Source organism: Platalea leucorodia (genome assembly GCF_965183815.1).
Source record: "Platalea leucorodia genome assembly, chromosome: 2".
Classification (NCBI taxonomy): domain Eukaryota; kingdom Metazoa; phylum Chordata; class Aves; order Pelecaniformes; family Threskiornithidae; genus Platalea; species Platalea leucorodia.
The window spans coordinates 11,969,116-11,981,781 of NC_138824.1; the positions used below are offsets into that span (position 1 = coordinate 11,969,116).

The window sequence follows — 12,666 nt, forward strand, 5'->3', positions numbered from 1 at the left end:
GTTCCCAGCTCAGTTTTAAGAGATTAAACAAATGTCATTCCTCAGGGTAAAAGCTGACCTAAGGGGATGGTTAGGAAGATGAAACTGTCATTCCCCAGTATTCTGGCTTGTCCCTAGGTTTTCCATCTTTTCCATGCACTTATTAGCAATGAATGCATCTTTCCATCCTAAGTAAGTAATGGACACTTTATTTATCCTTCTGGCTGATGGGAAAGTGCCAATCCCTGTCTCCACAAGGACATAAGAAGGCAGCTGCAATTTTCCAGGGAAAGAAAGCTTTGTTAAAAAAAAAAAAGTTTACTTGGGTAATTCTGCACAGACTTTTTTTTAATGTCTTGGCTTCCTTCTTGGCTACAGAAAGGAATAGACAGAGAATTTTATCTCCTCTTTTCAATCTTCGATGAGAATGACAGCTGGTATCTGAACAAGAATATCGAAGCATTTACTGGAGACCCTTCAAAAGTAGATGAAAATGATGCAGATTTCAAGGAATCCAACAAAATGCATGGTATGAAATATCTAATATCTGTTAATGATACCTTTTCTTCAATCATATTAGGAAGATGAGTTGGCAGATTTTATCATCATTCATAGCCGAGTGCAGTGCACTGGCAGGTGAGGTGGAAAGCTGTCAGTCAGCTTATGGCCAGCTCCTGATGCCCTTGGAATGCAAGTTGAAACCCCAGTCATATTAGCAATGAATGCATCCACCTACTGACTACACGTGGAGAAAGGGAACAGTGTGTAGCTTTTAGATGCAACACTTGGGTCTATAAAAAGGCATAATGCCAGAGTCAGGCACCAACTGCAGAAGAGGCCAATGTTCACTGGTGATTTAAATTTCACTGCTGGCCTTGGCACTGACTCAGACAATGAAGGTCCACCTGCTCTGCTCCACCAGCTCCCACTTGGGCAGTGACCACCTCTGGAAGAGGAGAGGCAAAGACTAGGGGAATGGCCAATAATATTTTAAAACATCATTTCTGAATGTAAGTACCTGACTTCAGCACGGACGTCCTCCAAGTTATTCCTGACATGACAGACTTGAGCAAATCACATAACTTCTCTTTGCTTTAGTTTTCTGAAGAGCACTGAGAATATATATTGTTAGAGAACCTCGGGGCTTTCTGGACCCATCTATTTTATTCTTCGGTTATGAGGTGGTATCTCATACTAAAATTTTGTTCTGCCATAGTATCTTTTACCCAGTGATCACAGAGAGCATTTGAGCATTAGGGAGTTTAGCCTCATAAGACCCTTGTGAAAGAAAGAGATACATTTTGGAAGTAAAAGTGAAAATCAAAGGTAAAAATCACATAAAAAGGCTCCATCAGAACTGAATTTATAACTTAGATGCTTTATGGCCCATTCCATGGCCTTAATGGTCCAGTTATACATTCTCCAGACTGAAAGGAGGTACCTAATTTATAAACTTAACTCATGTCTGTGAGGCACCCTGAAAAGCTCAGAGGAGAAGTGCTGTATCACTGCAAAGGGCTATTACAAGTTTTCACAGGCTAAAAAAAAGGTAGAAGCTCAGAGTTTATAGGAATAGCATTTAGTTATTAATTTGGTGTCATCCAGTGCTACCTCTGCTTCACAAAATGCCCCTTTAATTAATGTTGCAACTTTCTGAGATGGGAAGGTGGTAGGAGGCTCTGTGATGAGTTTCCATCGACCTGCTGCCAACCAGGCTCTTTCCTTCTCCTCCAGCTGTCAACGGCTACTTGTTTGGTAATCTGCCAGGCCTGGCCATGTGCAAGGACGACAAGGTCTCCTGGCACCTCATCGGGCTGGGCAGTCACTACGACATGCACGGGGTTCATTTCCAAGGAAACACCATCGACCTGAGAGGGACGACGAGGGACGGGCTGGCCTTGTTTCCTCATTTATCGGGGACGGCGCTGATGCAGCCAGATCGCGTGGGTATGTTCTTAAACTTATCTTGGTGGTTTGGCACGTGCAGAAATCAGGCAGTCAAAATAAGTCAGTGAGATGCTCTGCTCTGCACAAGGGAGCCTGAAAGCGTGGAGACTGTGGGGACCTGGCGTAGCTGAGAATTCAGGCTGGTCTGCTTTTCTGGGAAGGTGCTATAAATCAAATATGTATGTGCACCAAAGAGCAGAAGCTTTGATGACCTTGGAATTGGCAGAGCAGCAGGCAGAGAGATCACTAACAGGATGCTCACAGAATTTCCGTAACTCTCAAAACAGTTTCTTTTTTTTTTAGCAAAGATAAAATTCACTGCTATGTAGGTAGTCAGCATCATTTAAGGTATTTTAGGACTTCAATAATAGTTTTTCAATAATAGTTAGTCTTTAGGAGTTTCTTCAGAAGCATATACATTAAAGATGCTTTTAATTCTCATGTATAACCCAGTGATAGATTCTTTAAACTCAGAGCGGGTGAACTGTTTGTTGGAGACACCAGATAAGCTTCATGACGAAGAGTGCAACGCTACTCTTCTTTACATTGGTGCAACTCTGTTTAAATCAACAGAGTCATCAGAGCTGTGCAAGGCTATGCCAAGGGTTAGACCTCTGGTGCTGGTGTCTATAAGACAGCAGATTCTTTTCTTATGCATATCCCATACGTTTCCACCATCTGTCATGAAACTGCACTGCAGGACTCACACTAAACAATATATTATAGGAGATTATTAATTTTTGCCAGCTAACCTTCTACTGGCAATAAGGGAAACTGAATGAACTATCAGATCTTTACAATCACTAACGCATGTGATTTTCTTTAACTGCATGTTATTTTACCTTTTTCACCACTTTTGCCCTAGAAGCACAAGGAATGGACTGAGATCCAGTCTGGACAGAGCTATGCTTCTAATTTTGGTTCCATCACTGATTCACATACAAAGCAGTTGTGAAAGCGCTTTCCTCCTTCACAAGAGTGCTAGCAGGTGGAGCTACACAGGACTACGCTGTGGTCGGCTTCTGCTTGAGTAAACGGGAAGGAGAGTGCAAATGTTAAAATCTGCCCACGGACATGCCAAAAGATGCTCCCACTGTTGCTGCAGCCTTTAACCATCAGAGCTACAAAAAAAATGGCCCATGGTGGTCTGGCCTTTCATGGAGGGAGAGCAAAGGGTCAGAAAGTTGCAGTTTAACTCAAGTGTTTTTATACCATATAGGTGCATATAAACAAATGGCTATAAGCAGCATTGTCCTGTTTGTTAGAGGCACTCTTGTATAATGGGTCTGTACCTGTATTGCAAAGCCTCTAAGAGGCCTCCATTAGCCTGATTACACCAGAAAGCCGCAGGGCCTCAGTGGAGGCTCTCATGCACCCAAGGCTGGCACAGCGGCTCTGTGCTCAGGGACAAGGAAACAGCGTCTCTGAAACACTCACCGTTTCTCTGTGCCTTTATTGCAATGCACGCTCCTCCTACATCTTCTGTATGGGCAGTGCTGGTGAAGCCTTACTGGCAAGCTTGTTCCTGCTGCCGGACATCTAATCAATTGCTTTTCAGAGCTCCCTTGGCTACGCTAAACTAACTCAAATGGTTAGAAGTAATTTCTGGAGATTTTTGAATGAAGATGGAGCAGGCTAGTGTTTCCTGCAGAGCAAAAAGTTACTTGCTGACTTATGGATCCCCATTTGTGTCTGCATTCACATTTCACTTTTAGTTGAATAACCTGTTGTAATGTAGGAGTTACAGGTCACAACCCTGCCGTGTTTTATGTGCATGTTTACTCTTGAGTGTGTGAAGGTCAGTCTGAATCCCCATCCTCTTACATCTTGGGACCATAGAGCATGTGGTGAGTAAAGAAGATGATTGGCGCATATCCATTTAATCAACCAGCTTCTCCTTCAGTCCCCTTAATTTTTCAAAGCCAGTGAGCTCTGAGTGATATAAGCGTCCCCTCACTTGGCTTTCCATACAGCATCACAGATTAATTAAGTTTGTTTCAGGACAGATCAGAGATGTACAAGGCACAGGACCTAATTTGCCAAGCTGCTTTTTAAAGTTTTTTCAATTGCCTAAACCTCATGCACTTTCCTTTCCAGGCACGTTCAAAGTGGTTTGCAGGACTTTTGATCATTTTGTTGGTGGGATGAAACATCTCTACGAGGTCAGCAGCTGCCGTAATACCACCCGAGCCCAGCAGCAGCATGGAGCCATGAGGCTCTACTACATCGCTGCGGAGGAGGTGGAGTGGGACTATGCCTCAAATAAGAGCTCGGCACCGAAGATTTACAACATCAGCAGCAATGAGGAAAGGTACCAAAGGAAAAAGTGCTTGGGCATGGGGCACCCTCACAATGGAGGGGGAACTTTGAAGCATCCTTTCATGAAGCCAGCCTCGTACTTTTTAGGAGGCACTCTTTGCCAAACAAAGAGAAAATGTATTTATAAAGTGACAGCCTCTCAGACTAGACTAGTTCATAGGCAGCATTTTCAAATGTTTTCATCTCAGAGTGTCTTGTAATGCTGTTGAACCCAAGAAGGCTTCCAAGTCCCTAAATCCATGTGTGTCTTCCAGCCCTGGCTCAACCCTACAATGATGCCCCCCATCTCCCTCCTCTCCCTTCCTCCCTCTCCCCAGTCTCCCCATCCCGGTGCTCTGGTTTTCACAGAGAAGAAACCCAGGTACCTGTCCCAGATGCGAGCCCCTGCAAGCAGTGCAGGTGCACTAGGGAGGTGCTGAGCCCGCTTCACTGCAGCGTGGTGGCCCCTGGCTCCCCTGGAAAAGTCGGAATGCAGTAACAGCCACAGGTGAATCACGTCCACACTGCACTGCACTAAGGAATAAAAAGCATGTGCAGAAGATATGCATTCCAGATCATATCGCACAGGGAGGTCTCGGAGACCACTTTGGTGAAAACAAAAAGGAGCATATTTAAAGAATAAACCTGAGAAAAGTGGCTGGGAAGCTGCACCCTATAACGAGGAACAGTATGGTGGAGTCAGTAGAAAATACACCTGAAAAATCACAGGTGATAAAGCGTGTTTAAAGAAAATAGTAACTCCAATATTGTCAAAGGCTGCTGTTGCACACACAACATATTACTACAGTAAGCAGTATTCCTGGGGCATTTTTTTCTTTTATTTAGTATGTTGTGAGCCAACCTAGCAACTCCCGTGCCAGGGGCACCTTGGAGATGAGCTGCCAGGAGACAGAGCTGCTCTCAGAAGAGAGTGAACTCTCCTCCGCAGCTGGTGGCGAGTGTCCTCTGCTGGCGAGCCGGCCCTCCGGGGTCCCACGGGAGCAGCACCAAACTGTGGGTGACTGCACAGCCCTGGAGGGCACAAAAAAGCATCCTCTGCCAGGTGCAGAAGGGAAAATACATTTCTCACTTTATCTTCATGCTGGGAAAGCATCCAGCCCTGGGCAGTACACAGCAGCAGGCGGGCAGGGTAAAGCAGCCCCCTCTTATCTCAGATGATGGCATTTGCTTTTGCAAGTATAGGCTTCGGCTATCATCTTCCTGCAGCTGACTAATAGCCAAGATAGCGAAAGCAGCCATCGTGATAAGAGGATTCAGGTTTGCAGGGACAGGCAATATCTTTTATCGGAGCGGAGGATGCAGCTGGAGAGAGTGGCCAAACCTTCTCTTGCTTGAATTTCATCTCTGCTCTGACAGCTGTGGTGAAGGATTTGTGTTCCTGAAAGTTTGTGGTGAGTGCAACACATCCTCAGCTTTACCTGTTTGAAGAGGGTGTGCATTTAGTCGGGATTATCACTGTTGTTATTTGCTGTCAAAAATCTCTTGCAGGATGCAGGGCTTCACATCAATCAGCATGTTGGACCAAGCCATATGTTCTTATCACATCTATTGTGAATAACACAACAGCTACTAGCCTTTAGATATATAAGGTTTAGAGCTTTTAATTTTTGCCTTTTTATTTTGCAGCTATGGGCATGTTTTCCTGAGCCAAGCAGAAGATCTGATCGGCTCAAAATACAAGAAGGTGGTTTACAGGGAGTACACAAATGGCAACTTCACGCAGCGCAAAGTGAGGACGGAGGAGGAGGAACACTTGGAAATCCTGGGCAAGTAGCTCTCATGGCTCACAGACCGAGCCTGATAAGTGAGAGGATCGCTTTCCAAAACCAAAGCATTTTCCCAGCTTTGTTAACATGGAATAAGGAGTTTCTTAAGGAGTACTAACAGGGAGGATGCAAAAATGGCAAATCCAGGATTCACCTTAACATCAGAGCATATAACATGGTGGGGGCTCTTGTAGGTAGATTAAGTCAATATTAAGGGGCTGGATTTGTATCTGAAATTGCACAAGACAAAATGCTGCGCGTGTCATAAAATAACCATGAGCTCATGTTTTTTATTGGACAAAAGGTGGGCAACAACTGGTCATAAAGTGGTTAACACTCTCTAGGAATTTCCTTTTTTGCAGTGCAAAACTAAAAAAATAGTTAAAAAAAAGAGCCCTTAGCAGTTTAAGAAATAAAATTTTGAGAGTTACAAAAACTATCCACAAAAGTTTTCCTTAAAAACAATCTGTCCAAAGACCTGTTTCCAGATGAACAGTTCTTCTCATTGACTGAAAAGAAAAAAGATTATTTATATATATGGAGCTTTTAATCAGCTGACATAACAGACCAGTTTTGATGGCTTCACTGAAAGAACAGAAAAGCCTGAGGGTTTTGAGAAAGACCATGGCTCCTTTCCTAGGCCAAGCTGTTGAAAATCTGCTAAAATTAAGAAAAGTAGAGTTAATCACCAGCATCTCCTGTTTTAATTTAGGGCCGTTACTCCATGCCGAGGTTGGCGACTCTGTTCTGGTCGTATTTAAGAACAAAGCCAGCAGGCCTTATTCGATAAGTGCACATGGTATAGAAGAAGTGGGTTGTGAAGAACAACCTGAGACACCAATTACCCTCCCCGGTAAGGATGTTCTTTTTTTTTTTTTAATTTGAGCTACAAAGGCCATATGTAAAAGCGTTTTAACACATGAATGGTAATCCCTGTTTCAAGCTAACACATACCTATATGTTCTTCCAGACGTAACATGCTCAGCGTTTATTCAGATAGGATTCTGTGGTGTTATACATGTAGGTTCTTGATCAAGTGAGCATGTCTGGGCAGAGAGTGAACCTTTGTTCTATCAAGGATAGAAACAGGAATGTAATATCACTGGACAACGTCCAAAAAAGGCAGAAGCAGGCCCATAATCATGGCAAGAGAAGTGTAAGCCAGCACTGTATTTGCCACAGATTGACACTCTAACATTTTAAAAACTGAGAAATTCAGTGGTAGTCTTGTAGTTGGCAATCTTAACTCTGCCTCTCTGTTAATGTAAACAGAATTGGCATCTGCATTCAGAGCTGATGCATAACATGCAAAATGTCACTGTCACGTGATTCAAAAATCTTTGAAGAAGCGTACCAAATATGCTTCAGTTTCTACAGAGGAAAATAGTGGAAAATAGTTCTCACAGCACTGCTAAAATTTTTGTACTTCAATTTTTATCTTGGGTTTTATATTTTAATAGGAAGCTAAACTCAAACCCAGGCATTACAGTCAATCCAAAATGTACATACCTTTTCTTTCCACCAGGCATGCAATTTTTTTCATGGTATTTGTGAGCTTCAGTGTGAAACTAAATGAAAAGAAATTCTGATGTACTAAACCTCTCTGGAAGCTGAAATCTCTTTCTTGTAGGTAGCTGTATCGATACAGTACAATCACACACAAATTCATGGCCAAATGTGAGGCAGTATCTGCCTTGCTGGGGTATGACAAATGAATACTTGTGGTTAATATATGAAAAAAAAAAAAAAAAGGAGCTGATTTATATGATTCCCTTGTTTTGTTATTTGCTCCATGATGTTATCGATGCTGTTTTGTTGCCAGTCAAGGTGTTAAGACTGGGAACACTATTGCCATGTCTCCTGTGTCCACATGGGAGCAGGCTTGGGATGAGTTAGACGAGGGAAGGTGTCTGCATTTGACAGTAAGCCAAAGGAAAGGACTCTTCAGCAAGATCTAAAGACAGACTTTTCCTCAAGAGTTTGGGAGCAGCAGTTAACATGGAAAACAAGTCCCTCAGAACGAGAATAATTCCTGGGCACTTCAGTCCCCACCACCATCATCTTGAAATCCTCGCTGTCTGTCTTCCTAGGCCAGGATGGACTGCTCACCCCAAGCTCCCCAGCGCCCATCTAGTTCTACTAAATCCTGAACCAGTCATCAGTCAGATTTATGTCCTGCTAAATTGTGCTCCCAAGAGCACTGCCAGGTCCTAAAGAGACTGTGAGTGGCATGGTAAAGAGATGTAGAGAGCAGATCCATAGCAGCTTAGGCCAAAACAGCTCTCAGCTGCCACAGCTTTGTCCTCTCCTTGTCCATTCCTCCATTTACCCAGCAGCAAAAAGGGAGAAAACATCCATTTTCCTCTTGTTTATCAGTCTTTTCAGTGGTTATGCTTCATTTGCATTTCAAAGATAGGTCTTTGATGCCATCTGAAGCATCTCAGGTTTTAAGTAGAGTGGAGATTTTTCCATCTACAGCCTCCAAATGTCCTGAAGTGGGGAGTAAAAAGCAAGGAAGTGGTGAAGGACCATGACCATGGCCAGGCTCTCTTCTCACATCATGCCCTCTAAGAAGGGGTGATGACATGTAGGTTAGCTAGAGGTGGATGACAAACCCTGGTGTATGTCTCCATGGCATGAATGCTTCTGATACTGAGGGGTTTCTTGTTCATGTTTTCTGTCCTATTAACGTAGTGTTGTGTCTTGAAAGCTGTTCTGATCTCTGCTGAAGTGCATAAACAAGTTTTGCCCATGGAGAAAGATGAAAAGTCCTATGTCCAAACTTCCCTCTGGGGGATGCCACTGTTGCCACCATCATTTGCAGACCTCCTTTTCTGGGGGCTATCTGCCTTCGGTTACACCACTGGAACCTCACTGACCTCCTGGAAGGCAGAATCATGTCCACATCCCATTGCTGCATGCTTACACAGATAGTTTTGATACAGATCATTTTTTGATGAGGAGGGTATCAGGTCTCAGTTACATACTATTCAAAGCCTCTAATACCCAGCTGCTCTTGGTAAAACTGTTCTCTCTGTTTCAGGGGAAATAAACACGTACAGGTGGAACGTCCCAGAACGATCTGGCCCTGGTAAAACAGATCCAAACTGTATCACTTGGGTTTATTATTCAACTGTGAATTTTGTAAAGGTAACCAAGAAATGGTCACTAAAGATTACATTGCTCTGGATAAAGCATCCTGCCTTGCATAATGTTTCTGAAAGGATCCTGCTTCTCATTTATGCGAGGACCACAGGCTGGAGGAATGATTTACAGAGCTAGATGCTTTGTCGTCTTTGATAACAGTTGCACATGCCTGGGTAATTTAATCTACTGAAATCCCCAGGGATTCACCATGGTAATGTGATTCCCTCCTTAAAGAATAGTTGAAAGGATTTTGGGTGAAGGCAAAACATTGCTTTGGTACATTAACATAGGGACATGTAGGGAAAGATCTCTAATCAGACAGAGTCATGATTTTTTCTCATCTGATAGGAAAATGGCATTTCATCTTTATTTAATCTGTAGTTAATCTCTATCTATTTCATAACTGAATGAACTAGAAAATTTGTAATGCATATATTTGTTTTATTTCAGGACACATACAGCGGTCTGATTGGGCCTCTCGTAGTTTGCAGAAAAGGAATTCTAGATGAAAGAGGCCTAAGGAAAGACATTGATCGTGAATTTACCCTTCTGTTTATGGTGTTCGATGAAAATGAATCCTGGTATTTGAAAGAAAATATCGAAACATACCTTCATAAGAATCCCAATGATTTTAATTCCACTGAGAACTTTGTAGAAGGCAACAGCATGCATGGTATGTAGGACTCGGTGGCAGCAGCCAAGAGGACAGAGGTTTATTTTTCACAGCCCTTTTAGGAAGGCGTTGGACTTAGCCTGCAATTACCCAACCATGTGACAACTTTATAAGCTGCAACTCTGGAAACAAAAAGATTTCATGACGCCCAGCCAGGATATTTTTCTAACAAGAGAGTTTAATCTAATACTCATGGGAAGAGGCTGCCCTGCCAGACTTCCCTTGTCATTTGGGAGCTGCGTTCCTTGCAGGCTTGTTTTGCAGGAGCATAAGGATGACATTTTAAAACCGTGACTGTAGTAACAACCAGCCCAGGAGCCAGGCAGAACAGACTGGATGGGGGCAGGAACAGCCCTGGCAAAGCAAACTTCTCTTTCTACAGATGGTACTCATTTTAGGCAACAACTCTATTCCCTCTTTTTCCATGTAGCTTCTCAGCATAAATCCTGATTGTTCAGGACTTTGATCCCAACCAGTAAAAAACCTATCATCTGATGCTTTTCAAGGCAGAAAAAATAGGTGCTTCTGTGCACTTAGATGATTTGGAAACTGAAACAAAAATGTGACTGTCTCCCGTCACTATGGAGAGCTCCTGCCCAGGCCACGCGTGTGTCTCCTCTCCCTGCCTGGGCACCCCTTCTCCCTGGAGAGAAAGTGCAAAGGGTGCCTGAAGTGGAGGTTACCATCACTCGTACCCTGGCCAATTATTAATCAGTCCTATTTTGTCATTCTTCCAGCAATCAATGGGAAGATTTATAACAGTCTCCTGGGTCTAACAATGAACGAAGGTGATAGGACAAACTGGTATTTGATTGGAATGGGCAATGAAGTGGATATACATACAGTCCACTTCCATGCAGAGACCTTCATCTTTAAGGTCGGTAAAATTAATCAAGGTAAAACTTTTACAGTGTGACGGGAAATTTCTGCAAAAAAAGTCCAAGTTCTAGCCTCGTTTTGCAGCTTGGGCCCAGAGCCCTGGGCTGATCCTGAGATTGGTGGGAGTTTTTCACATGAAGGAAATATAATGAGATCCATGCAAAGCTTCTATCACTCTGAGCCTGTTATGAAACATGAATAAATGTCACTATTAGAGGACATGGTTAGGTGGGTTGACATATATATTTACCCATGGGTATATGGGAAGATACAGGGAGGAAATCAGAGAGAGTTATGCCTGCTTACAGCATGGTTTTATGTTGTGACAGTTTGACACTGGCAGGACTATCTGTCTTGCAAAGAAATACCTGTGCTCAAACAGCACGTGAAGTTCTGAGGAGGGGTCTCCTGTTGTTAATTAATTAATTGATTAAATGAGGGATGTCCACAGACCTCAGTTTCCCTGTGTGAGGCACACTAGAGAAGCATAACAAGAAGCATTTGACTTGCCTTGAGGAGCTGAAAGTCTAACTGGAGTATTTCAGTGCCCGTCTTATGATGCTGGTTTTGCCTTGCCACAGACAGATAAGGACCACAGAGGAGACGTATACGACCTTTTTCCTGGGACTTTCCAGACAGTTGAACTCATAGCAGAAAACCCTGGAACGTGGCTTCTGCACTGCCACGTGGCTGATCACATCCACGCTGGCATGGAAACAACCTACACCATCAATAAATCAGGTGCAGTATCAGAAACACGTCCTAGGACTGGGAGGCGGTATCGCAGCAGATTGGATGGAAGGCAGGGAGGAAAGGAGGAGAGCTAATGCCAACGCTGCACCCTGCACGCTGGTGGGAAGCACCTGTAAATTACTGCCATGGCCAGTTAGCATTGTCTAGGGACAGGACAAACACCCCTAATGACATGGAAAGGACAGTAATCTTTGCTTCAGTCTGCAACTTAAAAACAGTTGATGCTTCACAAGAGCCCCTCTAAGACAGTGGCAGCTATTAGTCGCTCGCAGGTGGTGCAGAAAACAACTGCAAAGCTATTTTTTAGCCTTGCTGCCACGCGATGTGCTGGAGGGTCTGCAGACTGGCAGGGTGCTGCTCCTCCCTGCGATCGCTGCCGGCTCACGGGGCTATCGGAGCTCCTTCCTGCACAGGCAGAGACCAGCTCTGATGGTGATGACCAGATACAAGATGCTCCAGAAAATGACTGTTCGTCCTGTCCGAGAAGTAGGTGATCTTTTGACTAAGAAAAGTTGTTAAAATTTGTGAGTGGTGCTGGTCCCTTCCACCACTTGTGAGTGAAGTCAGAAGTGCTTTGTCAGCCTCTCCACATCACAAAATTTCACTTAACATCTGGGTCCAGCATCTCCTGCCCGGGTCCCCACTGTGCTTGCCAGCTCCGCAGGGGCTGCAACAGTGCCAGCAGGCACACCTTGTACCTATAACCCTGTAGTAGCAGGATGACAAATGTAATGCCAAGCACCGCCAAAATACTCCTTCCTTGGACAAGGTGAATTTGTTTTGTAACACTTATTTGTTCAGGCTGTAAAACTTCAAATGAACAAGCAAATGCAGAACAGAATCATAGGATCATAGAATAGTTTGGGTTGGAAGGGACCTTTAAAGATCATCTAGTCCAGCCCCCCTGCCATGGGCAGGAGCATCTTCCATGAGATCAGCTTGCTCAAAGCCCCATCCAACCTGGCCTTGAACACTTCCAGGGATGGGGCATCCACAACTTCTCTGGGCAACCTGTGCCAGTGCCTCACCACCCTCACAGTAAAGAATTCCTTCCTTATGTCCAATCTAAATCAACCCTCTTTCAGTTTAAAACTGTTACCCCTTGTCCTATCACTACATTACTTATGTGATGAAGTACCAAAGACGCCTACAGAGAAGGGGGACGTTGCCCACGGAGCTGCCCAGAGCGACAGCTGTGCTGAT

The 12,666-nt window shown here is 43.9% G+C and overlaps 1 protein-coding gene across 1 annotated transcript in view; it reads left to right on the forward strand.

Moving 5' to 3' along the window:
• The window catches only part of HEPHL1 (hephaestin like 1), a gene marked incomplete at both ends in the record, with an annotated part of 32,501 nt that overhangs the window by 19,346 nt on the left and 489 nt on the right, over positions 1 to 12,666 (forward strand). The window contains 9 exons of the mRNA XM_082337638.1: positions 358 to 508; positions 1,714 to 1,926; positions 4,024 to 4,237; positions 5,872 to 6,011; positions 6,724 to 6,864; positions 9,055 to 9,161; positions 9,609 to 9,831; positions 10,569 to 10,708; positions 11,292 to 11,451. Of these exons, the coding sequence (XP_082193764.1) occupies positions 358 to 508; positions 1,714 to 1,926; positions 4,024 to 4,237; positions 5,872 to 6,011; positions 6,724 to 6,864; positions 9,055 to 9,161; positions 9,609 to 9,831; positions 10,569 to 10,708; positions 11,292 to 11,451 (1,489 nt within the window). The remainder of the gene's footprint in view (positions 1 to 357; positions 509 to 1,713; positions 1,927 to 4,023; positions 4,238 to 5,871; positions 6,012 to 6,723; positions 6,865 to 9,054; positions 9,162 to 9,608; positions 9,832 to 10,568; positions 10,709 to 11,291; positions 11,452 to 12,666) is intronic.